Source organism: Ochlerotatus camptorhynchus, unplaced genomic scaffold (assembly GCF_037179485.1).
Source record: "Ochlerotatus camptorhynchus isolate MF236.1 unplaced genomic scaffold, CSIRO-AGI_Acam_v1.1 ptg000351l, whole genome shotgun sequence".
NCBI lineage: Eukaryota > Metazoa > Arthropoda > Insecta > Diptera > Culicidae > Ochlerotatus > Ochlerotatus camptorhynchus.
Genome location: NW_027040839.1, coordinates 377,527 through 404,561, shown reverse-complemented (window position 1 = coordinate 404,561; position 27,035 = coordinate 377,527). Strand labels below are relative to the sequence as shown.

The 27,035-nt window shown below is 37.4% G+C and overlaps 3 protein-coding genes across 3 annotated transcripts; 2 read left to right on the top strand and 1 right to left on the bottom strand.

Annotated features, from left to right (window-relative positions):
• Positions 1-3,712: 3,712 nt before the first annotated feature.
• Positions 3,713-15,243, top strand: Mvb12 (multivesicular body subunit 12-like Mvb12). The gene is made up of 4 exons (XM_065231341.1): positions 3,713-4,749; positions 13,744-13,894; positions 14,157-14,333; positions 14,394-15,243. Exons 1-4 carry the CDS (start codon positions 4,289-4,291, stop codon positions 14,511-14,513), a joined length of 909 nt encoding a protein of 302 aa, XP_065087413.1. The 5' UTR covers positions 3,713-4,288; the 3' UTR covers positions 14,514-15,243.
• A 28-nt stretch (positions 15,244-15,271) lies between these two features.
• Positions 15,272-16,666, top strand: LOC135709137 (uncharacterized). The gene is made up of 2 exons (XM_065231340.1): positions 15,272-15,711; positions 15,771-16,666. Exons 1-2 carry the CDS (start codon positions 15,648-15,650, stop codon positions 16,646-16,648), a joined length of 942 nt encoding a protein of 313 aa, XP_065087412.1. The 5' UTR covers positions 15,272-15,647; the 3' UTR covers positions 16,649-16,666.
• A 25-nt stretch (positions 16,667-16,691) lies between these two features.
• Positions 16,692-26,712, bottom strand: LOC135709139 (uncharacterized). The gene is made up of 3 exons (XM_065231342.1): positions 26,319-26,712; positions 26,131-26,259; positions 16,692-17,195 (listed from the first exon to the last, which is right to left on the bottom strand). Exons 1-3 carry the CDS (start codon positions 26,450-26,452, stop codon positions 16,778-16,780), a joined length of 681 nt encoding a protein of 226 aa, XP_065087414.1. The 5' UTR covers positions 26,453-26,712; the 3' UTR covers positions 16,692-16,777.
• Between the last annotated feature and the right edge of the window lie 323 nt (positions 26,713-27,035).

The following is a 27,035-nucleotide window of genomic DNA, read 5'->3' as shown; positions in this document are numbered from 1 at the left end:
ACCATAGAGGTAACTCTAAGACCAGTTAGGGGGGCGACACATCTAAATCTCAATTCTAGATGCTCAAAAAATCTCACACTAGCGAATCAATCTTCAAAAAATCATCTTTCATTTCTCGCATCTACTTGTATCGTGCTCTCGATCGTGCTTCATCTTTTTGCAGGAAATCTTCAAAATCGACATAAATCTTCCTTCTATCTACTCAGCGTGCGTGCAGCTAGCCACAGCAAAACACAATCTTTTCTGCATCGTAGATAGAGTCGCCCCCCTTGAAGACCAGAAGGTCCCGAAGAAACGAGCTCAACTTTTTGGCTCAGCTCTGGTACTCTCTTCGGTCCCAAGCTAATCGATTCACCCCTCGAAACATAGGAAAATCCACGAACCCCTCATTTTATCTGTCAAACTTTCATAGCGAATCAAAACAAACATAGTGCAGTACTGGAATGTATACTAGAATGGGGTACGTTAGTCGATTTGCTTGGGACCAATAGGCTAGTCAAGTAGTGAGCCAATTTAGAATCGTTAGTTTCGTATTGATTGTTGGTAGTACGCTGAACAGATGCCGGTAGTGTGTGTAGAGTACGAAGTAAGGAAGTAATTAAATGAAACTGAGCAATAAAGACTTGAAATGAAAATGATGTTAATGGCATACAAGTAAATAAGATGATCTCAGACCCAAACCAATTGTTAGGAAGAAATATTTCACAGTGATCTGATGACGTTTCTCTAACCCTATGAAAATAATATTATTAGGAAGAAATATTTCTTGGATACAGTCGAGGTTCGACACAAGGTATACTTTAGGTGGTGTATTGGGAATGGAATAAAACGAAACGGTAGAAACGGTTAAGACAAGAGAAAAAGTATTTCCGGAAGATAGCATTTTTGGAATAAGACAGAGAGAGGAAGAGTGAGATAGAAACTATCGAGTAAGGGTTTAGCATCAAGAGGGAAAGAGAATGCGTGTGAGGACAAGCGGACTCATCTTGTGCTCTTTGATGGAACGACATTCTTGTGACGATTTTCGAGGCGAGTAGTTCGTTATGGAGGAATCAGCAGATTTTGGACACCACAGTGTGTAAACGTCAAACGCAAGGGAATTTACTATGTGCGCCACAGGTGGCGGTACTACCAACAATCAATACGAAACTAACGATTTTAAATTGGCTCACTACTTGACTAGCCTATTGGTCCCAAGCAAACGATTAACGTACCCCATTCTAGTACTACGCAATGTTTGTTTTGATTCGCTATGAAAGTTTGACAGATAAAATGAGGGGTTATTGGTTTTTCCTATGTTTCGAGGGGTGAATCGATTAGCTTGGGACCGAAGAGAGTACCAGAGCTGAGCCAAAAAGTTGAGCACGTTATTTCAGGACCTTCTAGTCTTAGAGTTACCTCTATGGTACTTCCAACTACGATACTTTTAAATTGACCGTTTAATGCTTGTTCGATGAACAACTTGCGAGAGCTATGTCTGATTGCCTGTGCTAAAACTTAACTCTTGCTTGAAAATCCATAACGGCATAACCACGAAACAACTCATAAATTTTGTATGCATGATCGTGGCTAGGATACACATTTTACGCGAACATGGTGCTAGATGTCAGTTTTGTGCTTTGATCAGAAATTTTATGATACTTTGCATGGTCATTCATGTCGGTTTGTCAGTGGAAAGACTACCCAAAATTAAGTACTTTTCCCTCAATTCCGCGGCAGCCAAATAACCCAAATTTGAGTAAATCGCATATAGTATAGTTTCCATTTAACATCAGCACCCTTAAGTATGTTCTACCAAAAATTAAGTTTAATTCACGTAGATTTGAGAATATGCAATTTACTCAAAAGTAACTTATTGGGCTGAACCAACAATCAATACGAAACTAACGATTTTAAATTGGCTCACCACTTTAGTAGCCTATTGGTCCCAAGCAAACGATTAACGTACCCTATTCTAGTTGAAATTCTATTACTACACTATGTTTGTTTTGATTCGCTATGAAAATTTGACAGATAACATCAGGGGTGTGTGGATTCATGCAGAACATGCAGGGGTGAGTGAAATAGCTTGGGACTGCTTGGGACCGTTGTTCTGGTACTGAGTGAGCCAAAAATAATAATGATTTTCTTCGGGACCCAGTGGTCTTAGAGTTACCTCTATGGCTGAACTATATCGTTGGGTCGAAGCTTTCGTTCCTTTTTTGATAACAATAAAGAGTGCAAGTGAAAGGTTGGACTCAATATAAAGTAAAAGAACTCAAATTTTGGGTAGTATTTATTCTCCGTGCAGTAAACCACTGAGATTGGTCATTTTCGATATAAAAAAACTAGTGTTGCTCTCTTTCTTGCTCATGGCTCTCAGTTTCTTTTTTTTCTCTGTTCGGGACATAAAACCACTGCGACCAGTAATTTGATCCAGCCAGGAAAGGAGGGACTTTGGATGTTAATCTAAATACATGTATAGAGGTACTACCAGACGTGTTTTTTCACTGCACTGTCCTCTGTGAACAATTAACGGAAAACAGATTATGCAAAGTTTCCGATAGATGTCACCGCAAACAGCAGCAGTGACATCTGGTGGGAAATTACTGTAGAAGCTTGACAAAATTGATAATTCTGGATCAACAATAGAAAAGGGCCCATCAGAAATATCAGAATTTGTAAAACCGTTCTAAAGCCCTTTCCTCACAAAGTGATGGTCGTCCACGCAAACCAACACCATCATCGGATAAGAGAAAGTTTTCCCTACCGCTTTGTGAGGAAAGGGCTTTAGAACCTGAGTACTGCGAACTCAGCCGATTTTATTTTTCAAGTGAGCTAGAAAACATCTTGAAAATCTTCCGAAGTTTCAAATTGTTTTGCTGAAACCGCTCACGAAAATGTATATATATACATGCTGTCAAATGAACTCTTGGCTCTTCCTCCTCTGCTCCAGAAATAACGTATACATGGTGATGGGATTGTACCTGCCCACAAAGCTCACATGACTCTTGTAAAGTTTGATTACATTCTTGTTTCAGCAACCCAGTTTTGGCATTATTAATATCAAATAAAAACACTTTTTCGAGCTCGATGATTTACATTATCCGCCTACTAAGGTTGATGTTTTGCCTGTTTCATAATTATTATTCTTAATTTGTTTTCAGTAGGTGACAACACCTTTACTTGTGGTTCAAACAGTAACTACCTACGTGACTTCTGAGCTCTTTTGAATATTGAGCTCCCGATTGACAGTTTGACTCGGCTCCCAGATGACAAGCATTTGGAGTTAGTTCGCAGTAAAGAGCCTGAATTTATAAAGAGACGACATCTTATCAATTTGACAGGTCTTCTGCTCGATTGGAATAACTTTTCGTATGACTTTGACAGATAATCGATTGTTCAAATTTTGACAAGTCGTCTCTTTATAAATTCAGGCTCTTTATTCGCAGTACTCAGTTTAGAACGGTTTGTTTACAAATCCTGATAGGCCCTTTTCTATTGTTAATCCAAAATTCTTAAATTTGAAGTACAGCGGACTAAATTTCGCCACTGGGATCTATTTTGAGTAGTAGACCTAATTGTGTTGACAGTCCCAGTCTCAGTTTTAATGTCAAAACAGGCCCAAAAGTCAATCTGAAAGCTGTAGTGTGTTTATTCTCGCTCTCACTCACCCCAGTTACATTTTCGAGTCGATTGAGCTTCTTTAATTAAAGTCGCTTTGGTTGGTAGTTCTAGTTCGGGTTTGGTCGTCGAGAGGTGGTCCGCTTCAGGGAGGCTGAAACTGAAAAAATAAGTTAAATTCTAGCTACTTCTAGTTCTAGTGCACTGGCTTATAAGAATTAGGGTTGGTTTTGGCACTACTTCTCTAATAGCTTCGCCACCATTAGGCATCATTGGCCTTTCTTTGTTTAATTTTCGGTTGTACCGTTTTTCGATTTAGCAGTCCCTTTGGACGTGTGACGACGGTCAAAGAAGAAAACTAACTTATTTTTTGTCGGGCAGAGTGGAAGGAGAAAATAGAGCGGATAGTAATAATTTTGAATGTGTAGGATTTCAAAATTCCAATCGAATCGATGGTTTAGTAGTTTTCGTCACAACGAAACATCAAGGCAGAGGATCAGTGAAAGTGGAAATTTTCTACGCATAGTGAAGAGAATTAATTTTTATGTGTTTTGCTGTGTATATTTAAGTTGTAAAGGTACTAGGTAACAAATATTAATGCTGATAAGTGCCTGAAGGCGAAGCAAATAGCCGTGAGTCATATTTATTTGGGTTTTGTCAGATAAGATAATCCATCGATAGCATAATGCTGAAGACGAAAACGCAGCAACAGAAAAACATTCTCAATACTATTATCAGTGTTCTGCCAGATAATCGACCAATCACATCCCTGCAGCTTGTAGAGGATTACGAGAAATGCCCGAAAAATTTTCAGCCAATAAATAAGACTTACGACCAAGACCAGGATGCAGATCTTTGGCATGAAAATATCCTCTTCGGCAGAAGAAGTTGCCGCTATCTGTGCCAATCGAAAACAGAAGGACTGCCCGACTACATACTAGAAACGTTGAGAGTAATCGGCGAGAAGGAAGCCTTACCGGAAGGCTTCTCGCAGTTGACTCGGACGGCCGACAGTGAGCAAAAAGCATGGCGCAAAAAACAGTTGGTCTATCGACTGGCCAAAAAAGGAGTAGCCAAACAAGCCATCACCGATATCATCCTATGTTCAAGACTGCGGCAGGCACCGGAGGGATTTACCTTGGTGGGGTAAGTTGTTTTCTTGTCGTAATTAGTCATAATATCCATGATGCGTCATGGTTTTTATCAGCTCAGTTCAGTAGTAGTGTAGGCTTATATTAAATTCGAATTTATATTTTATCTACCTTTCTTTGTTGCTCAAACACTAAAATAAATGAGCATGAGCTGAAAATGTTATTGCAAACCATCTAATTCTATTGTTGACCCATAACAGTACAATATACATATGTACTACAACTTTCGACTTTGGTTTTTCCCCGAAAAACATTTCCTTACATGCAAGGTTGCCTCCACTCACTGCGGTATTAAAAATGGTTAGCGGAATTATGAAATCATTAGATGTTCTAATGCTATTTTGTATTTGTAAGTTACAAGAGGAGGTTGTAAAGCATGTGTTTGACACATAAAAGTTGTCGATAATTTCCTGATTCTACTATTTGTGACCGTTCACTCAGTATGCGAAGCTCAAAATACCAAAATTAATTGCTACAATATAACTCGAAAGAACTGCTCATATTTGGAAAAAAAGGAAAAACTGCAATAAAGAGCATAATAACCTACCTACCTAATACCAAATTTCCTAGCGCTCGAAATATGGTATTCTTCAATTTTCAGCCTCTATAGTTTGTTTAGATTTGAATAATTCTGAAAAATTTAACATTATTACTTGTTCTGCTTTTTTTTTGCAAATAATAACGATACTCATTTCTAAAGCTTTTTCCAGGGTGACCAGTGAACTGGGAAATCGCAGGGCTGATAGCGAGTCACTTTGTAGTGACTTGGTAACTTTTTTTTCAAATCAATCACTAAAAAGTCTCTTTTTTTACGGTCAAGTCACTAATGTTACTTTTTCTTGTAGTCAGTCGCTATTTTCAACTTTTTTGGCGGGAATTTATTTCAAGTTTGATCAATCTTCTTGTAGGATCTGATAGTCCAATCAATGCTTACATTTTGTCCTTATGTTTGAACAATTCAAAGTAACTTAACTGTTATTGTGCTTCTATAGAGCTTTTTGGCGTTTAATCGTCTTTCTCTATTTACACAGGGTGTCTTCTCATGTGGCTAAATAAAATTTCCTGAATTTTTCCAGTTTTCAGGTTTTTCCAGAACTTTAACGGAAATTAAGAAAGCTTTTTTTATAAATGCATAAAATATGTTTTTCTTTTTGTAAAACAACAACAACAGAAAGTAACGCACGCCGGCGCCGGTGATGTAGTGGTAAGCGTGATTGCTTTCTCACCCCAATCAGTGGTGTCTCGTAATATCACTTTTTACCTGTGCACCAACTTTCAAAACCAGATTTAATGCCATATTAATACTCGAATCGTTTGAAAAATACATTTAATCTTCTAGTTTACTCGATATCTATCCATTGTAAGCTATATTATATGTTCATGTTTTGAGAGTCTGTGCACATGTCGATTGAGGTTAAGGAAACGCCACATTGAGGACGTTTAAGAAGTTCTTCGTACCTCAAAAAAGCTAGATCTAGAGATCTTTAGGAAATTTCAGAGATCAGTTATGTTCCCATAACTTTATTGCAGACTTTTGGAGCAGTTTAAAGATCTATAAGCGTGAGTTTAGAAAAAATCAGCATAGTTCCATGCAGGTATGGAAAATCATTTACATTAATTCGCCTCTAACTTTTGTTATCAACAGAATTCAGTAAAATGATGTATAAAGCGTTTGTAGGTTTTAATATAAGCTTCAACTTTTGTAAATAACTCAAATCTGTGTCTCTTAATGCATAACGAACTATAGCGGGCAGAACTTGTTATTGTTTTCAGTTAATGCAATTTACATTCACTGAAAAACAATTGTGGTTTCTGTTCGCTCTGGTTCATCATGCAAACGAGGTAAATCTTTGAGTTATTGAGCTTATATCAAAACCTACAAAAGCTTCATACATTATTTTACGGAATTCTGTTGATGAAAAAGATAGAGGCAAATGAATGTAAATGACTTTCCATGTTACCTGGTTCCATACGTCCAGATAAATTCAGGCAAGTTTAAACGTGTATTCGAGAATTTGATTTATTTCAGAGCAGAATCGAGCTCTTCAATAGAATTGAGAGCTTCATTGCAGCTTCGAGAACATCAAGATAGATCAGAGAATCAAAAGGTAGTTCAAATAATTTCAAGGAAATTACAGAAACCTTAAAAAAGTTTCGAGAAACTCAGGGAATTACCGGAAACTTCAGCAAAGTTCCGATAGAATTTCTCGAACGCAACAAAAAAATATGTGAACATCCGGAAAATGTGGGAGTATTTTAAGTTAAGATACATCATGAAAATTTCAAGAAAAAAAAGTAAATATTCAACAATGTTGATGAGAGAACATCAACGAAGTTCCATTAATAAAAAAATGCGAATTTTTTTAGCAAGCACCAATATCTTCAACAAATTCCAGAGAACTTATAAGAAATTTAGATATTTTTAGATGGTTTCACGATATTCAGCGAAGTTCCGTCCGAATACTTCGACGACGATCAGAAAACTTCAGAACAATCCCATTAACTTAAGGAAACTTACAGCGACTTAAAAGGAGTTCCGTGGAATTGTGGGATATTCCTAGAATTCTATGATTGATCCGAAAACTTTAGAAGCGTTAGGGATCTATGAATATATTTTCCGGAATTTTAAACAAATTTCGAAAACTTCAGGTAAGCATAGAAAATTTCAGGGATGTCCAAATAAGGGCTGTTCATAAACTACGTAGACAGAGTTTAGGGGAGGCGGTGGCAATTATCCACAGCCCATACAAATTTAAAAAAAAAAATGTAGGGACATTGTCTACGCATGGGGAGGGGGGGGGGCAAGAAATTCTAAGTTCTGGGGAAATTAGTAATTTAAGGCTAATAGTACGTTCAGACTACAGAGTTATAACATGTTATAGCGCTATCTTGATGGTGGTTTCTGTGTTGCAATTATTTGAGAACCGTTATAACATGTTATAACTCTCCAGTCTGTACAGCGTTTAAGTTCCGTAAGCGTTTATATAGTTTATAAAAGTTAAGGAAAATTGTGGAAACTTCAAGGGTATTAAATTAATTTTAGATTTTAGTAAAATTGTGGGTTCTTATAAAAAATACTTTAAGGAAATTCAGAAATCTTTTGGGCAGTTTTAATAACCTCAGGAAAGTACCATCGAAAAAAATCCTGTCAGGTGTACGCTCAATTTTAAAATACACTTTAACCTCAACGGATCAAGAGCTGAAATCATCGTCTATTATAGTTGAACCAAATTTAACCTCGCATTTTGGTACTGAGGCAGCTCTTGCTTCAACTATATATAACTCTATAGAGTTCTCCAGATACACAAAAGTGTGCGTGAGACCGCGCGCTATCTTTTTAAGTAGTTGTGATATCGCGATACCTTTTTGGTTCTTCTTCTTCTTTATTTTTATATATGGATGTTGGATTTTAGTGTTCGTGAGATTGCGCTTGGAGATCTCTATAGAAGTAGTCAGAGATTAAAGAGCATAATTTATTTTCATCTTGTTCTTTGGTTTGCAAAGGAATGTTTGAATCGAAGTTATATTCCATAAATGTTCGATATTGCTCCCAATCTGCCCTATGGTAATTGAAAGTAGAGCTGTTGGGATTAGAAATTATTTTTTGGGATATTTGAAAAGCTACTTCAAAAGTTGATCAGAACCGAAGTCAGCATGGGTAACCAATTGGCTACAAAGTTGACATGAATCAGTTAAGACCAAATCAATAGTCGAGGGATTTCTTGCAGAAGAAAAGCATGTTGCGCTGTTTGGACCTACAGAACAATCATCAAACAGAATATTACAATTGGAATAGTTTTGAGCATTATTCCATGAGCGGCTGTTCATAAACTACGTAGAAAGTAGGAAGGGGGGGGGGGGGGGGTTGGCAATTATCCACGGCCCAAAAAAATACTGCACGTGATTTTTTAAATTAGAAGAAAATGTGATGTTTATTTTTGATATCTTTTTCTTATATTTTTTAGAATAATCGAAATGTGATAATTTTTTTCGGAGCGGTAAACTTCCCCTCAATATCATTAGTTCCTTTAAAGTAGAAACTTGTTTTTATATTTACATTAAGTGATCTATTCTAGACTAACATTTGAAAGGGGCGGAAGAGCTAAAATGTAAACAAATCATATTTTGCCACATATAGAGAGAACAGTTCACAAACTACTCGATAAACACGAAAAAGTAGAAGAAAATATTACTTCAAATCATCAAAAACGTTTCTTCTTACATGGCGCGTTTCCAACTTTCAACTCTATGATGCATCTGGTTGTTACGCTTTGCACCAGAACTACGAATTATATTGTTTTGATATGCCAAACGTACTGATTCTGTAGTATCTAGTCACGCCCGATTCATTTGAAATGCATCCGATTGATATTTCACGTGTAAACAACGAACAAAAAGAAGACCAAACAATCTCCAGACATAATTCCACTCTCACAAAATTTGCGAACGAAGAACCAAGGCGGAACAACAAACAAAAAATCCCGAGGGTTTACTTCCACGGCGTACCACCAGTGTTGGCAGTTCAAAGGATGGAAGATCCGGGGGGTAACAATATGTAAGAAATAAAGGGCGAACACAAAATTATTGCGACACCGAAAATGTCATGCCAATTTTCTTATAATGTTTAGAATCAAACCAAAATTTTAGGGTAGTTTTATACATATATTTACTTCAAAAATCAAAAGAAAAGTTAATCGATGGAGCCTTGAGTGTAAAATTGAACGCATTTTCGCTTGATGCCCTCCATCAAAGTCTTTACAGTGTCATCCGGTACCAGTTTCTCAGTTTTTTTTTTCCATTTTCTTAACATGTCCTTCTCGTCTTTGACTGTCTTCTTGCTCTTCGGAAGTTCCCGCTTCATTATTGCCCAGCTCCGTACAGTTTGGCGGATTCATGTCCGCAGGATTCATGTCCGGGCGCAGCTCCGTACAGTTTGGCGGATTCATGTCCTTTGGAACAAAATGGACAGAATTGGCCTCATACCACTCCAGGACACTTTTAGAATAGTGGCATGATGCCAAATCTGGCCAAAATAGCGGAGCTTCGTCGTGCTGCTGCAAGAACGGCGCTTCTCGAGGCACTCAGATTTGTAGATCTCGCCATTTACTGTGCCCTTTGTCACGAAAGGCTCACTCCTCAGTCCGCAAGAGCAGATGGCCTGCCAAATGAGATATTTGGAGGCGAACTTCGACATTTTCTTCTTCTTAAATTTGTCGTCCACATCGAACTTGCTCTTGCCGGTGAAAAACTCCAACCCCGGAATTTGCTTAAAATCGGCTTTTATATACGTTTCGTCGTCCATCACACAGCAGCCATATTTTGTCAGCATCTTCTCGTAGAGCTTCCGTGCCGAGTTTTAGCCGTCGATTGTTGCCGCTCATCGCGGTTTGGGAAGTTCTGTACCTTGTATGTATGTAGTCCAGCTCTCTTCTTTGCATTCTGGACGTAGCTCTGCGACATGCCGATCTTTTTAGCCAAATCACGGCTTGTGACGTTGGGATTTGCTTTAATCATCCGCTTCACCTTTCCCTCCGTCTTTTTGTTCTCCGGTCCCGGTTTTCTTCCAGCTCCTTTGCCGTGGTCCAACGTCAACCGCTCCTGGAACCGCTTCAACACTCTGGAGACGGTTGAATGGTGAATGTTCAACATTTTTCCCAACTGCCGGTGCGACAGGTCAGGAAATTCCAGGTGTTTGGAAAGAATTTGTTCTCTCAACTCGCGTTGGTTCACCTCCATTTTCGTTGAATCGAAAAACACGACTTCGAGTTTGACAGCATTTACACAATACACATCAATAAGAAAGTGTGCAAAATTTGGTTGATTTTTACCCAATGGTAAAAAAGTTATGCCCTGTTGAATGTGTCGCAATAATTTCGTGTTCGCCCTTTAATCAGGGCGTATGATGTTTTTTTTTCTCAATTTCACGACAAAGAAAACTTTTTTTGTTTTGTTTTTAGTTATGCATGATATGATAGATTACACTATTAACTATATGTCAAGCTTATAAAAACATTCAGAAAATGGAAGGTCGTGAAATAGGATTAATTTTTAGGTCATCAAAATTCGGCAGCGATTTTCTCGTTATGGTGATTTTGGAATTACGTCTATTTCAAATGTTAGTCTAGAAATTCCTCCCGGATTACGGTACTACCAAAAAATAAAAATAAATACCAAGAGTTCCCCTTATAAAATTGGTATGGTTATTTTGCTTAACGACGTGTTCGGAGTATCATCCAAACCATCTGTGGAATAGTTCTATAATTTGAGTTATTGTTGGTTTATGGTTTATAAGGGTCTTTTTTATGGTTACAATTATGGTCAAATTTTAATTTTCCCAGAATTTTAATGTAATAAAATTTTGCATTATTGATAAGCAAAAAATTGAACAAGTACATTTTGAGTTATTTAAATTGTTATCACTTTTTTTTAATGTTTAACTCAAATTACTGAAAAAATAACCGTGTATATTTTGCCTGGAAAGACTTTATTTTTCCATACAACTTTGTCTTAGACGTCATTTGCCCTCGCGTAGGCAATTCTTAAGCACATATGTCGAAGGTGGGAGAGCTTAATCTCATGCTGTAAGCCTGCATGGGAGACCAAGACTGTGGTATCACATATTCTTTTCATTCATTTCTTAGCCACGTCGTAGTACGTTTAACTATATATAGAATACGGTAATAATTTCTAAGTGTGTATAAAGGCACTGACATCAAATGTGGTACCGGCGGGTTTTACCGCAATTCACTCCTAAATTGGACTATACATACTAGTTAGATTAAATAATGCACTTCTATCTCTATTCTAAATACTTTAGGGAAAACGACTTTTCAATTGCGTGACGTACTTTCATTGTTTTTATTCATTACTTATCATTGAATGAATAACCAACAATACCTATTTTGCAGTTGGCATCATAAATAATGTATGTATTGCTTCATTTTCGAAAAGGGTGAATACTTCCGTTAAGGCTGTGTGTTCTGTTATATGTTCGGTTGTGACATTTGGGAATACCATTATACCAAGTGAGTGGAAGCAACCCTGGTCTGCTGATTCGATTGGAGGTAACTTTACCCTGCCGAGAAGTAAGGCTCGGTTCGTTTCTTGATTTGTTTTACCGTCGATCTTGTTTTAAACGCTGTACAGACTGGAGAGTTATAACATGTTATAACGGTTGTCAACTAATTGCAACACAGAAACCACCATCAAGATAGCGCTATAACATTTTATAACTCTGTAGTCTGAACGTACTATTACGTACTGATTACCAATGCTACCGACGCCAGGGACAATACGGCAACCAGTTTTTCTTCGGCAACCGTTCCATTTGAACTGCATGTAAATCTGCTGTTCTATTATCGGCAACTCGAAATCAGCTACAATTTGTAGTGCGTGTGTTTCATTTCAAGAAAACCTTGCTAGATTGCTTTTTCTCAGTGGTAAAAATATAGTCAAATTGAAGCTGAAAGAATAAAGAATCGTTTGCATGCGTTCAGCGAAGTGTTTTCGTAAGAAAATCCAGTGAAAATAGTGTTTCAATTTGGGTTGCCGAAAATAGTCTGGCATGCCGAAGCCGTCATTTCCCCTATTACCAAAAAAAACTCCAATACTAGTTTTGTATTTATGGTGCAAGTTATATCATATATCCGGAGTAAATAGTGATTAAGGGCGAAAATTTAACAAATGGAGATTTTAAAGCAATCAGACGGAGCAGACAAAGATCTACCAAAAATAACCAAATCCCATTTTTTAATGTTCCACTATCGAAAAATGCATGCCAAACAAAAGGCGAAACAGAATTTAATTCTAAACAAATTAAAAATATATATGATTACGCTATTTCCTTTGTTTACTATAGAACAGGGCCCAATTTTGAAACATTTCAATGAATGGGCGAAACCAATGTTGTTTACCAACAAAAGCAAAAATAGTAAAAGGTTCATTTTTAACTAAAACGTAAACACGACGAAATGTTGAAGGTGACAGGTTTTTTTTTTGAGTACCCTTCGCTCTCCCCCACACCAAAAAGCTCCATTTTGAGCCCCCTGGTTGTGGACACTCAAAAACTCAGCCATATGCAACACAATAAATACAAAAGACAACATATAAAATGGCTGAGTACATTTTAATTTACAATTCTACAATAAGGAGATACTATTACGAACAAAACAATTTATGCGCTTCTAGTGGATAAAGTACCCTCTCGATAAGTCTTAGACACAAAAAACATCAAAAAAGTTGCATAGTATTATGCGATATTGTTGTTGTCATATACTGTTGGGGCGATTTAATGAGGTCGTATTTATTTAATTGTTGTTTTTAACATCAAGAAACTTAATGTAGCCCCAATGATGGATAACTTAAAATTAATTCTTAACGTTCCGCATTTACGACCGAAATTATAAAAAAAAATGACGAATTTACAAGGGAAAATGACCAAAACGGGGATTTTACACTCAACACTAATAAAAATGGGTAAATTTTACGACCATACATTTAATTGCATTGGACAAATTTTTGCTACACCTTCAATTAAAAATTAAACCAATACGTGCAAACTTGCTCGGGTTTTCTCCATGGTAGTTTCGCCCTTACCACAATTTGCTCCGGATATGTCATCAGTGAATCTCTACTGGACCATCAGATAACTATGCATTGTGGCATTAACTCTATACGGGGGGCTCTCTTCTGGGACCTCCACCCTAAACTTTGTCTGTAGGGGGACTTCTTCTGGAGCCCCTCCCATTTCAATCAAAACTTTGTAACTAAGGTGATTTCCGTCCTGAGCTTTCACAGACGTAGATATGTACCAGTCTTGATAGTAAAGAACACTACATTAATCCATTTAAGTACTCTGTGACATAAGATACGCTATACAAAACAATACGCTATAAACAATAACGCTATTATAAACAATTTAAACAATAATCATTGGATTGACGTTTGAGCAATGAAATTAACCAGTCATCGTTGAACTTATTTTCCTCAGTGAGATCAATGGCATCCTCATATGTTACAAGACTACATTGGTGGCCCACCGTGCACCACCTAGCGTTCCATCTAGACAAAGCATTACTGATCTCGAGAAAACGATTGAAGATCTAAAGATTCAGGCCGGCCAAGACAAACCTCTCCACCCGGTAAGTACGATGTATAAACCAGCTCTCAATTCTTTTCCTTCTCTGTGCTTAAGTTGTTGCTTTTTGCTGAGCTTTTATAACAATCTGAAAGGAAGCAACAGCTTAATAACACAATTAACGTACGCAATGAACCGTAGCACGTGTTTAATTTGCCAGCTACCAGTGTGTGTGCTTATAAATAAGTTTCATTGAAGGTTTATGTCTGTCATGCTTCAAGCTGTTTTTCGGATTCGCTTCATGTTTACGACTTCCCCAATTCTAGGTGCCTGCTGAACCTATAGAACATGACTATGAACAGTTACTGCTATCATATCAACTGTCACCGAAGCGACCGGCTCCCAGACCACCGGCATATTCGACGGGAACCCTAAACTTTCACACTGAGATGGAAGGAGTGCCATTTGTACTGAACCCTTTGCTCTGTAAATACTCTTTTGAGGTATGTTATTTCATGCCAATACATAGCATTACTACTGAATAATTTTATGTATTGTTTTAGATTCCGACGATGTACGTTGTGAGTGGTGCTGCAAAAGAATATGATTTCCATCTCGAACGCCAGATACTCTGCACGACCAAGACAACGAATGCTCAAAACAAGAATCCGTTCTTCCATTAACGGTAAATGGACAGCTGCTATTTATTTAATGTTTGCCAAGGGAAATGATCTGTCGCACATTGCGAACACTTGAAATTAGAAGCAACACCCATTTCTCGTTTAAAATTTACAACCCAAGTACTTCCTAGCGATCTATCCAATTTACACTGGTATCGTCCCAATTTACAAAGTTTTTCTACATTTTCATAGACATGAATATCTGTTCTTTGCAGCCATCGAAGGTAAAACCTTATAAATACTACGCTAAGAGCTAGAATTAGAGTTTATTGACCTTGTATCGGTATGTGTATTACAATTCAAAACAACCCTCCAGTGAACGTCAATCGAACAAACAGAAACGTTACCAGAACGAACGAGTAAACGTTGCATTTTACAAAGCCGAATTTACAATTATCAACCGTAGATTTCCAACCGTTTGCTATTTGTTGGCAATTTGTTGTCCTTCCACGTCCTTCCATCAGAGCCACTGTTATACCAGACACAAATTTTATAGATTATGAATTAGTATTTTACCAAACCGAACACATACAGATACCTATAATAATATGTAACGTAGTAGGTAACTAAAATAATTATAGCACGATTGAACGTTTGCATTAGTGATAGACTATGGAACTGAAATTTAACGAACAAGAGACATCAATTGGCACTGAGTAGAACTTAGAATCTTGCATTGTTTAGTGATTTATCATTGGGTTTATTGTTAAGTATTAAAAAGTATTGAAAGTAACCAATTGTCCAGTCAATTTTCTATGTTAAGATGTATTCGATGACATTGACCTTGAATTTTAATTTTTAATATTTGATCCAAGAACTATCGCCAGGTGTGCTTTCCTTTGGATGATGAGTGGAGACAATAGTAAGTCTGTGGCCTATGACATCCAAGGTCATATTATGAACCAAGAGCACGAAGTATATCGGTTTAAGAGAATAGTGAAGCATGGCTCGGAAATATGTTATTATATTTGAGAAACTCGCTGCACTTTCTTCTGTGACCGACCATGCTTGACCACACGACAAAGCTCTAGTATTGCTTTCTATAAAACATAGGTCAATTCGTAATCAGCAATCATTTACTCATTGATCGTTGGTGGTTTTGGTGCACAGCAGAAGTGATTTGATTGATTTTTTGCAATGCATCGACTGAAAACTTTACTAGTGATTTGGTTTAGTTGTGCAGTGGCAGATTATGTGGAAGGTAATACCTTACCGTTAGTTTATTGTTGTGTAGTATTCAAAGCATATTTCGCTTTCCAGAACGTGAATTCATACCATCAGCCAGCATGGATACCGAAGACGGATGGCGTGTGATGCAAGGTCCTCTAGCAGAAGAACTGATCGCCAGTGATCCCCAATTGTACTTATCGTTTCCTAAACTCGAAAAACAGTCCAATGAAATCGGCAAAGATTTTCTGAACAATGATGAAGAATTCCGCATTCAGGTGGCTGATTTGAAAGTTGAAGAAAAATCGCCATTAGTTCATGACAGTGATAGTTTACCAGTTGCATCGTCGCTAGTTGTCACAGGTTCCAAGCAAGCTGGGAAGGAAGCACTTATGTCACCACTAAAAATGGTAAAATCTCCTCCTTCATTCAAGGAAGATGGTTTGATTAAAAAACCATTCTTATTTCGGAACAATGCAATTTACCCACCGTACTCATCGCAGAAGTTTGTCAGAGAACCTCTAATGGACCGTTTTCCTTACTACGACATGCTGCCACAAAACACAAATTTGAGGAACTACCAATCGTTAGCTCAGTTGGAAGATCCAATTTACTTACCTTCCTTCGAATATCGTACTGCTCCAAAGTTTGTACCGTATCGTCAAATGCCAATGCTGGATAACTCAGTGGAATACTACGAAATCGACAAGAATGCACGTCCTATAATATTGAAAGAAGAAATTTCATACGAAGATACTCCATCTTTTGTTTCGTCTCGATTTCCCCCCATGCCTCGTCAAATGATGTTTCCAAGTGGAAGCATGATGCAAAAACCTTACTTCAAAGGTCCACCACTTCCCATCTCAGTGAAAACGAGGAAAATCATGAAGAAACCGAAACGCAGCATGCGAACCTTTAGTAGGTCTTCTTCTAGGGGTATTCCGATTGTTCGGGGTCGTTTTAGAGTTTAATGATGTTGTTGTAGAGTGTTTCTTTGTATTGTTGAATATATTTTAATAATACTCTTTTGTTAAGTAATATAATCGTGATTTTTAATAATAAATGTGTTATTTATATGTTCGCAATCGTTCGGTACTTATCTAATACATACCTCGCTCATTAAAGTATGTTTTCCCTTCGTGTGGATTGCCCGAATGGTATGCAGAATTGGGATAGCCATTCCCTCTCACCTGTCGTCCCATCTGCTGCTGTTGATGGTTGCGATTTGCTCGGTTAGCTGATATCCCAACTGACGGTGGCGGCGGTGCTGTGCTCTTTTGACGACCCTGTTGATTGTAACGTGAATTTCGATCACTCACCACACTTTGGTCATCATCTTCATCATCGATATCGAACATGTTGTTTATCTCATTGTCGAAAGCACTGTCGAAGTCCCGGCCAGAAGTATCACCGCTTTCGGAATACTGACGCTTCCGTTCATCGCGACCCATCCCTGCTGTCGCTGGACGTTTTTCTGTTCGCCGAACGTTGTTGTGAATGTGAGTGTCATCATTGCGCCTAGCAAAAATAAACAATTACGATAACAAATGTAAATAGTTTTTTTAAATAACCTAAAATAATCAAGTTGCTACACATTAAATATATGTAGGACTAAACCTTCATAAATCTCATATTATTACTTGTCCGGTGAACCTTAAAAAATTACTTACAAATTTTTGGTTTCAAGGCGAACATACTGGGAAATTTTTCTCGTTCCAGAACAATGACATTTTTTCTTAGACTGCGACTTAAAAAAGTTGTCTGTGTCCCAGAGTTATGAATTTGTTTATGTTTGAAGTGTTACACAAGTTTCTATATCCTAGATATTTAAATTTGACAGTATTATAATTGTCAAAATTTGTCCAATTCCGAGGACCGAGACTTTAACCAATTTTCTGTCTTCCAATCATTCTTTCTAATGTGCAATTCGCGATATGCATCTAAAATCAACTTTGTAAATTGTTTGCTTTCAAGAAAATAGAGGTGAAGGTACCAATTATGGCACTTAGTGTTCCAGTTATTGGCTTATATATAGTTTGAAATGTATGCACATGGTTTTATTTCTGTAAATAATATGGCAAAATATATGTCCTAACTTTGTATCGAAATACATTTTGTAAAGAATGAATAATATGTGAAATTTAAGATAGAGCCAATTGGAGGACTACTTGGGCCAAAAACTGGCAAACTTACCCTAGATAAAAGAGTGCAGAACTGCAGAGTGAGGAAATGGAGGTTAGAATTGGACCGTACTATTGCTTATTAAATTCAAACTTATTTTTCGAGAACAATTTTATGGGAATTACCATTTGTTTTATTCAGAAGTATAAAAATGCTCATGATTGGTTTATGAGTTAATAAAATGTCTCGATCGAAGTGGTCGATCAATAAATGTTACTATTGGTCACTTTGTTATTATTTTAAAGTCACTATGTGGTCACTATTTTCGTTGTTTTAGTCTCTACAGTCACTAATATTGCTTGGTTATTCTTTTTTATTTGATGCCAGTACCCATCAAAATGAAGCACCATACCATCATGACAGTGTTTTGAAATTAAAATTTAGTGAAACATCTTTTGAAAATAGGACAGCCATTACTCGTATACATCGGACGTGTGCTCTTTCTGCTCTGCTTAACTTGGGGAAATATTGTAGCGAAAATGAGTGTAGTTCGTAAAAACACACTTGTTGTTGACTTCAGTGTCCTTCCAGTTCCCAATGCGGGAAAAGTGCAAAAATTCCTCGAGAACAATATTAAGCTGCAATATTCGGACGTTAGATCCATTCAGTTTCATAACGTCCGAAATTGTGTTTTTATTGAGATGATAGACAATGAAGTTGCCTTGCGCTATGAAAAGGCGCACAACTATAAACATGCGTTTCTCTGTGCGAAGAGTGAGTTCAAAAACCTGGTGTATGTGGATTGTGAAGCAGTGACCGTTCGAGTGCATGACCTTCCTCTGGCATGGCCTCAAGCCACTGTTATGAACCACATGGCAAAGTACGGGACAGTGATTTCCAGTCGACATGAGAAATGGAAGCACTACTTCCAAGGATTCCTGAGCGGTTATCGAGTTTTGCGAATGCTACTCGAAAGCGTCATTCCATCACGGTCGACAACAAAACAACGTTGGTAACGTACGACAAGCCGTCGATGGATATCGAACAACACCAACCAACGGCATCGGGTCAATCATCTCCTGTTTTCACCGGGTTCTCACCAGAAGAACAACAGCGAAACACCGACAATCAACTGAGGATCATCACACTTCAAACGTTGAAAGCAACGACGAAAACTCTAGCACCAGCTCATCAAACGCAACAAAGGATTTCATTGAAAATACCAACAAACGCCGGCTGTCAAAGCACAAGGAGAACGAAAAAAAAAGAGAAAGAATTGACCACTTTGTCAAGCAGTTTTGGCGTGACTTTCTACCAGCGATTTCACAAAACTGGACCAAATAATTTCTATTTTTTTATGAAACGCACAAATGTTGGCTACTTTTCTCGAGGTTCTAGAAGAAAAAATCTCAAAATAATGTTTTATTTCAAAGTTCGAGTGGTAGCAAACGTCATTTTAAGTGCTCGAATAAAGTGGTTAATTAATCATACTGTCGAGCAGTTTTGGGACAACCTTCTACCAGCAATTTTACGGAAATGAAACAATAAATTCCAGATTTTTCAAGCATATAACAAATAAGACCCTATTTTCTCGAGGTTGTAGAGGAAAAAATATCAAAATATTGTTCCACGTTAAAGTTCGAGTGGTAGGAAACGTCATTTTAAACTGCTCGAATGATGTGATCCATTCTCTCACTACGCGACGCTAGGCTGTGTGTGGACTTCACGTAGATGTCCTGACTTCGTATATGGCGAGTATGTATTTCAAGATATAACATATAGAGAAAGTTCACATGTATACTGGCGCTGCGCAGTGAAAGAATTCTAAATATATCTGTGCACCATCACCATTTGGAATGCCTTGATCATCTTACTTATAATGCCGGAAACAGAAGATTCTTAGAAATCTAGAACCTAGTTTTTTTTTCCTTGCTCTATTTTCCGTCGATCTTGTTTTCCGTGCTGAGCACCAATGCTACCGACGCCAGGGAGGCCATGTACTCATCCAATCGCGTCGTATTATGAGCAACAACACGAACACAAGTAGAATTTATATTGCCTTGGTTTGCTAACCTCGTTTGAAAGATCTTAACACTCGTTAGGCAGTTCGAATCGCTCGTTTGACAAATCGAATTGTGGACAAACGTAATTAGGTTTTGCACCGTCGGGGTTAACCTCAATCTGATGACAGTTCAGTGGTACTGTTTACGTGGACTTAGTTGATTTTTTCTTGGGCAGATATTCTCGATAATTATTTAGTCTGCAATGAGATATAAACCACATGTCTGCATTGTCCACGAGCAACATCGTTTCACCATAGAGGTAACTCTAAGGCGAGGTTAAAACCTTGAAAACTTTTCATGTCACAAATTTTACAAAATGCACATCCATAGAAGATTCTTCTCATACACAGAAAAAAAAGTTGTTGAATATTACATCCAAACTGCTGCAACGAGGTCAATCCATCGGTTGTGTAATATAACGTTGTACGATGTACATCGATTGATATAATATTGCATCTGCTTTTTACTATTACATCATTATTTCATACATCAGCTTGAATTACATTGATCGATATTACATTTTTTTTGCTGTTTATAAGTACATTACTTTTTTAGGCTTTATTACATCCCTACATGGACTTCACGCCGGCTTTCAACTTAAGGGTCACCCACTTTAGATCGGTTTGCGTTGCGTTGACGTAAATTTGACAGTTAGACAATAGATTTAGCTGTCACTTTGCCCCAATGTGCTTGGACTTTTAGTGTTCTTTGAGCACTCCCACAGTTGTTAATTGAGAACTTTCTAAGCCAGTATCATTTTTGCATTAGTATAATTGTGTGGCAAGTACAATGCCAATGCCCAGAGAAGTCGACACATTTTGCAATCCGAAAAATACCTAAACCGAACCGGGAATCGATCGAACCCAGCCGCCACCAGCATACTTTTTATAAATTCAAGCTCCATAATCTTAAACAGTTTTCTAAGACCAGGATCTTGAAATTTTTTATTAATGGAAGTCTCAGAATGTTAAATTATTTTGTTAATCATGGATCTTGAAAAATTTTCAATGTTTGAATTCACTATTTTTTTTCTTACACACTTAAAACTGATTGTCGAGCTCGGCAGAAAAAAAAATTGATTCGACACGGCAACTCATGATTTTGCTGATATTTCGGCAATCAATATAAACCCAACCGGGAAATGTAGGATTACAGATTAGCATGAAAAGTATGCAGAATTTGCAATGTTTGACCTCATGAACAGATTATGTCATGTGGTCGCTGGAAGATTTTCTAAGCTTTTTTGTAATTAGTATTATGATAGCTTAATTTTCGAAAAAAGTTTGTTTTTCCAAATGCATTGCATACCTATAGAAAATCATCTCATGACGGTTTTATATGAATAATGCATTCTGGAAAAACTTACTTGTACACTGTAGTCTATTACATGAACTGCCATTACATTTGTTGTATGAAACATAACAAAATTTAAAAATCTAGTGAATTGAGTGAAATTTAAACATGGTAACATTTCTGCAATGTTCACGAGCAATATCCGGAAAAAATCGAATAATTCCACGTAAACAATACAACTGAACCGTCATCCGATTGAGGTTAACCCCGGCGGTGCAAAACCTTACAGGATTGGCTTAGCATTACCCGGAACCCTGCTTGTGACAAATTATCAATCTTCTTTGAATGCTGTAATATTTTTACCTAGAAAAGCAAATAAAATAAAATAGCAAAAAAGCGTATCTTTTATTTAATTCCACTTAATTAATTCTGGTAGGGGAGAACAGTACATAACGCACCCCGGGGTAAGACGCACTTTTTCATTTTATTTTGAGTTTTTCTTGGAATTTTAAATCCAATTCTAGGATTTATCATGCAGGATTTTGAGTTCAGATGCTATGCTAGAAGTGCTGCTTGATAAGACAACAAAAAATTGCATCTGAAACTAGACTGTCCCAAAAATGCAAAAAGTGTGATAAAAGTGCACGCTTCCGTCAAATCGTTTTGGTGTCTTCGGAGCACTTATTGCTTGCATCATAAGAAATAAGTGCACCGAAGACACCTAGACGATTAGACGTAAACCAGCAATTTTATCACACTTTTTAATAAGTGAAAACGCGCTTATTAGTTCAATTTGGTGTGAAATGCGCAATAATTGATGAATTTAAGCAAAGGTAAGTAAAACTGGACATGCGACACCTAGTTTTGAGATTTGCAGTTTCAAAACTGATGATGTACTAAAAAATATTTCATACGATTTGACAGGTAGCAAAATGTCATTATCATTTTCACATCATTTCTATCTGCTGGTCGACCGTCACGTAAATTCATCAATTCAGTGCCAACATTTCAAAGGGGCGTAATTGCTTTTGTAAACAATGGCTTTAGCAGTCATGAAAAATAATGACACCAACAGGTATAGGAATGTTTCCTCTACCAGTTAGCGTTGTTATTTTGGAGGGGTGAACTTTTAGTTGCGAGAAATCGACAGCTAAAGCCATTGTTTACAAAAGCAATTACGCCCATTTGAAATGTTGGCACTGAATTAAAGAGTCTATAGACCTTTTTGACGTTCAATCGTCTTTCTCCAACTAGCACACATGGATGAATAGACGGTTTGTTTTCCCACTAATCTGTCTCCCTCTTGCTCGCACTCGTTTGATTTAAGATGATTCATTGTTGAGTCCACAAATGGCCGCAACGCAGGCTATACATGCACTTCCACTTCAAATTTTCAATTGCACAAATCTCGGAAATCGGTGCCCCATTTCACCTGAAATTGCTACTTCATGTTTGCTGCAGTACAGCAAACGTGGAGTAATAATTTGAATGTTACACGTGCCGTAGAAGCTAGCTGATATTTGTGCACTTAATGTTTCGAAGTGGTTACGAGAATAAGGATGTCACAGCGAATCACCTTAAATGGTGCAGTAGGGTGCGCCGATTAAATGCCAAACAGCTCTATAACTAGTATAGATACTATAGACACAGACAAACAGACATAATTCTCACAAGTTGTTCATCGAACTAGCATTTAACGGTCAATTTAAAAGTATCGTAGTTGGTAGTTCCGCCATCTGTTTCGCGCATAGTCAATTCCCTTGCGTTTGACATTTACACACTACCGCCATCTGTTCCAGGGGTTTGGCATATAGCTGAATACACGTACTTAACATCAAAACAACAAAACATATCATGGTACCGCTGACAACGTTGCAGATGTTCGGTACGCAGCAAACTTAAGCGATATGACATATCCATATCCATCCCCTGATCTGTTCAGCGTACTACCCACCTGACCAGTGTACTGATCAGATGGCAGTAATGTTTTAGCGACGATGTTTTACATTGAGAAATATTCAATGTGTTATGTCTGTGCTATAGATTCCTATCTATATTGTCTATGGAATCTATAGTATCTATAATATCTAGCACCTCCTTCCGGCATATAATACCAGTGAGTAAAGGCGACGTCTTATTGACACCGTCTTTAACCAAAAGATGTACAGACAGAACACTAAACAACGGACAACACATAACCACCTACAAACCGACATGACACTTAATTCTGACTTATGGCTGAAAATCGTTAACGGCCGATTTAAATGTGCAGTGATCCGAACTGTCGAAACCATAGGATTTTTTTTATCTAGATAAAAATAATTTGTCCAGAATAGATCAGACACGAACCATTTCATACATTTTGCTTGCGGGTTCATGGCTTAGCTAAATATTTCCCGCAAACACGGAGCCAGATGTCAGCAGCAGCGTTGCCAGATATACCGATTTATCGGTATTTATTCCGATTTCCGAACTAGATACCGATACACAGATAAGGTTCCTCAGAATACCGATTTTTGAGATTTTATACCGATTTTTTTGTAAATAATCAAATTTATTATTGCCTGCCCGTACTCAAATTTTGGAGAAAATTTTTGAGAGAGACTTGTATCTTTTTGAATACCTCATATTTTTGAGCCTTCAAAATTCTAAACAATCATCTCTAAAGATGCCTTATGCTTTATATTCTTTCGACTCATGTTTGCATTTCCTCACCGTTTTTGACTATCCATCAATCAAGAAACAGTCGATGGCTCGTTCCGGTAATTCTTAGGGAATCGATAAATATTGTTTAAACATTATTTAACTTACGGAAGTTTTTATTCATTTTTAAACTTCCTGAAATTTCATCCAACTTTCCCTGGAATTTTCTTCCAACTTACCATGGAAGCTTCTTCGGCTTTCCAATTTTCCCGGAACTTCAAGGATGCTATAAGATTTTTATTGGGGATCCACACTAGCTGCAGGAACATTTGAGAAGTTCTGAAATTTCAGAAAAATCCAGGCTTTTGTGTAAGTTTTGATAAATTAAAGACTGTTTCATTAACTTCTTTTAAAATTCGAAAAGCCGGAAATTTCAGAAAAGTCCAGCAAACTCTAGAAATCAGAGAACTCAGAGAAATTTAATGATATTCAGGAACTATAGTGAAGCTCAGAGAACATCAGGACCGATCAATTAATTTCAATGAAATTGCTGAAATTATCGAGGGGGGCAACTCATCTAAATCTCAAGTTTAGATGCTCAACAAATCTCACACTAGCGAATCAATCTTCGAAAAATCTTCTTTCATTTGTCGCATCTACTTGCATAGCTCATCATCTTCAGAATCGTCATCAATCTTCTTTCTATCTACTCAGCGTGCGCGCACCTAGCCACAGCAAAACACAATCTTTTTTGCATCATAGATAGAGTCGTCCCCCTCGGAAATTATAAAGGAGTTCCGAGAAACTCAGGCAATTTTTGAAAACTTCAGCAATGTCCTGAGGGGCTCATGCAAATTTAGGAAACGTAAGGGAAGTTACATGAACACTAGAACATTGTGAGAACATTTTTTGCGAAGTTCTATGCTTTTTAATGCTAAGGTCGATAACTTTTAAAAATTAAAAAATCGGGAAGATCAGAGAGCTTCAGTGCTGATGTTTCAATAAATTCAAGAAAATTGTGAGAGCACTTAAGAGATTTAGTAATCTTCAAGAAAGTCCAGAGACCTTCAAAGATGATTAGAAATATTCCGGTATTCTTATTATAATCAGGGAAATTCCAAGCGCTTCGAGGATGACCAGAGAACTCCAAAACAGCCCCTAATTTTAGGAAAATTACAAGAACTTTTAAGGAATTTCTAGGAATTAGGCAATATTTCTAAGTGCATTTCAGGAATGTTCCGAAAACTTCAGGGAAATTGCGGAGTCTTCAGGGATGTTTTATGAATTATGTCCTTGTTTCTTTCAACTGTTCCGTAAGCGCTCTGGCTTCCGACTTTCTTCCAATCTGCCTTAGGAAGTTTCTGCCAGCGTCTCCAGGAAGTTTATTTCGTATTCTCCAGGAAATTCAATTAATTCTCTCAGAAATTTCTTTCGTCTTCTTCTGGAAGTTTGACCATAAGCCAAAGGTTTTTTTGTTCGACTTCTATTGGAAAGTTTTTCCGAGCTTCTTCTGGCTTTCCCTGGAAATGGCTACTTCTGGAAATTTACGTCCGATTTCCGAAATTTTCTGGCTTCCTTTGGATCCTTTTTTTTTCGATAGTTTCCAAAGTTTCTCAATTCGTGTCTTCGAAGTTTCCCGGGTTTTTTTTTCAACTTTTCTTAGAATTTTCCTCGAACTTCATCAAGGAGAGCTTCTTTCGTAGAAAAATGCAAAATATCAGTAATATTTAAAGATAAATAACGATACTTTTTACTAAGATTATGAGTAAAGTGCATGTTAAAGTATTGACGGCATTTCTACCTAATATTGGTTTAAAATGTTGTCACTGATGTGCTTTATCTTTGACAGTAACGAGCAGAAGCGCTAACGCTAAGGCTGTGAACCATTTGCCGAGTTAAATTTAACTCGTGGTTAAAAGTGACATTTCGAAAGTTATTTTCTATGTTCGAAAATCCCCGTGCTGTCGATCGACCGGTTTTCGAGCCACGGTTGTCAAAATTTAACTTCTTGTCTGTCAGAAATAACCATGCTCGGATAGCAGGGTTAATCGATAACTTTTCATCTGTCAAATTTTAACCAAAAGTTAAAATAATCCACCAAATGGTTCAGAGCCTAAGTGTTTGTTAAGGCCTGTATAGAGATCGAAGCGAAGCGAAAATCTCATACAAAATACAAAATATTTCACCAGCGTGAAAAACGCAATTGGCATTTTTTCACTTCGCTTTGAACTGTAAAGTATACTACTACTACTACTTGGACTTTCGTTAAAGCACCTTGCACAACAGTAGATATTACTCAGATCTTATCTAAACACTAACTTCATCATACTTACGGTTTCGCAAGATTGCTTTTGTGCGGTGGTGGTGGTCGTCGGTTAACTTCAGACTTCATAGACCGCAGATCATCCGTTATGTTATGAACAGGAACGTCATGCTCGAATCCATAGTTTTCATATTTTCTCCTGATCAATAGCAAACATTGAATTATTTCATGAAATGTGAACATAAATGTGCGCATTACTCAGGCTCTTTAACAATCATAGTCTTCTTGAGATTGATCACATAGATTGCCAACACCATGATGAACACCAGTAAAAGTGTGCATACTCCACCGAAAATGGCAGTTATCAAATAAATTTGATTTTGAAGCTCCATTATTTAGTTTTGTTCAATGTCGTTTTTACAAGTAAAAAATCACTTCAGTACACCTGATTTACTGGTTTACACGGGCTCTTGTCACACAGTCACTAAGTGTTTTGAAGAAAATAATACATCAATTATGATGAGTGTGGTGCAAGGGCTTGGGCGTTGATAAGGAGGCACACTTTTTCCACTATCGCTGATGGTGCACAGGTATCCAAAATTCCATCCTCGAATGTTTGTTAATTTCAGGTGTAGCTTAAACCGCACCAGAACGCTGCAAATTGTAGACTGACTGGGCCAACAAAAGTTCGCATTCAACGCGCACACGGGTTGTTATCAGAATGTAGATAAAAAAATCACCTTCTCAAGTATGTATATTATTCTCGCAAAGTGCTATTCAATTTATTGATACCCGGACACACATTGGCAATCAAAGGATTTCTTATCAATAATGTAGATTTAGGGGCCTGTAAGGCGTCATGATATGGACGGCATTAGGACCCACTTTATTGGGCACGTTCCCTCATTTCTCGCAAACCATTTGAAAAGGGCCTATCAAGAACACTATCAGCGCATATAGCCTCGTGAAAGACTT

Excerpts from the sequence above, each read along its gene's own strand:
- Mvb12 (XM_065231341.1), top strand. The coding sequence starts at position 4,289 with ATGCTGAAGACGAAAACGCAGCAACAGAAAAACATTCTCAATACTATT. Across the intron at positions 4,750-13,743 it reads GAGGGATTTACCTTGGTGGG|TGAGATCAATGGCATCCTCA; the intron begins GTAAGTTGTTTT and ends TATTTTCCTCAG. Across the intron at positions 13,895-14,156 it reads AAGACAAACCTCTCCACCCG|GTGCCTGCTGAACCTATAGA; the intron begins GTAAGTACGATG and ends CCCCAATTCTAG.
- LOC135709137 (XM_065231340.1), top strand. The coding sequence starts at position 15,648 with ATGCATCGACTGAAAACTTTACTAGTGATTTGGTTTAGTTGTGCAGTG. Across the intron at positions 15,712-15,770 it reads AGTGGCAGATTATGTGGAAG|AACGTGAATTCATACCATCA; the intron begins GTAATACCTTAC and ends TTCGCTTTCCAG.
- LOC135709139 (XM_065231342.1), bottom strand. The coding sequence starts at position 26,452 with ATGGAGCTTCAAAATCAAATTTATTTGATAACTGCCATTTTCGGTGGA. Across the intron at positions 26,260-26,318 it reads ATGATTGTTAAAGAGCCTGA|GAGAAAATATGAAAACTATG; the intron begins GTAATGCGCACA and ends GCTATTGATCAG. Across the intron at positions 17,196-26,130 it reads AAAAGCAATCTTGCGAAACC|GCGCAATGATGACACTCACA; the intron begins GTAAGTATGATG and ends TATTTTTGCTAG.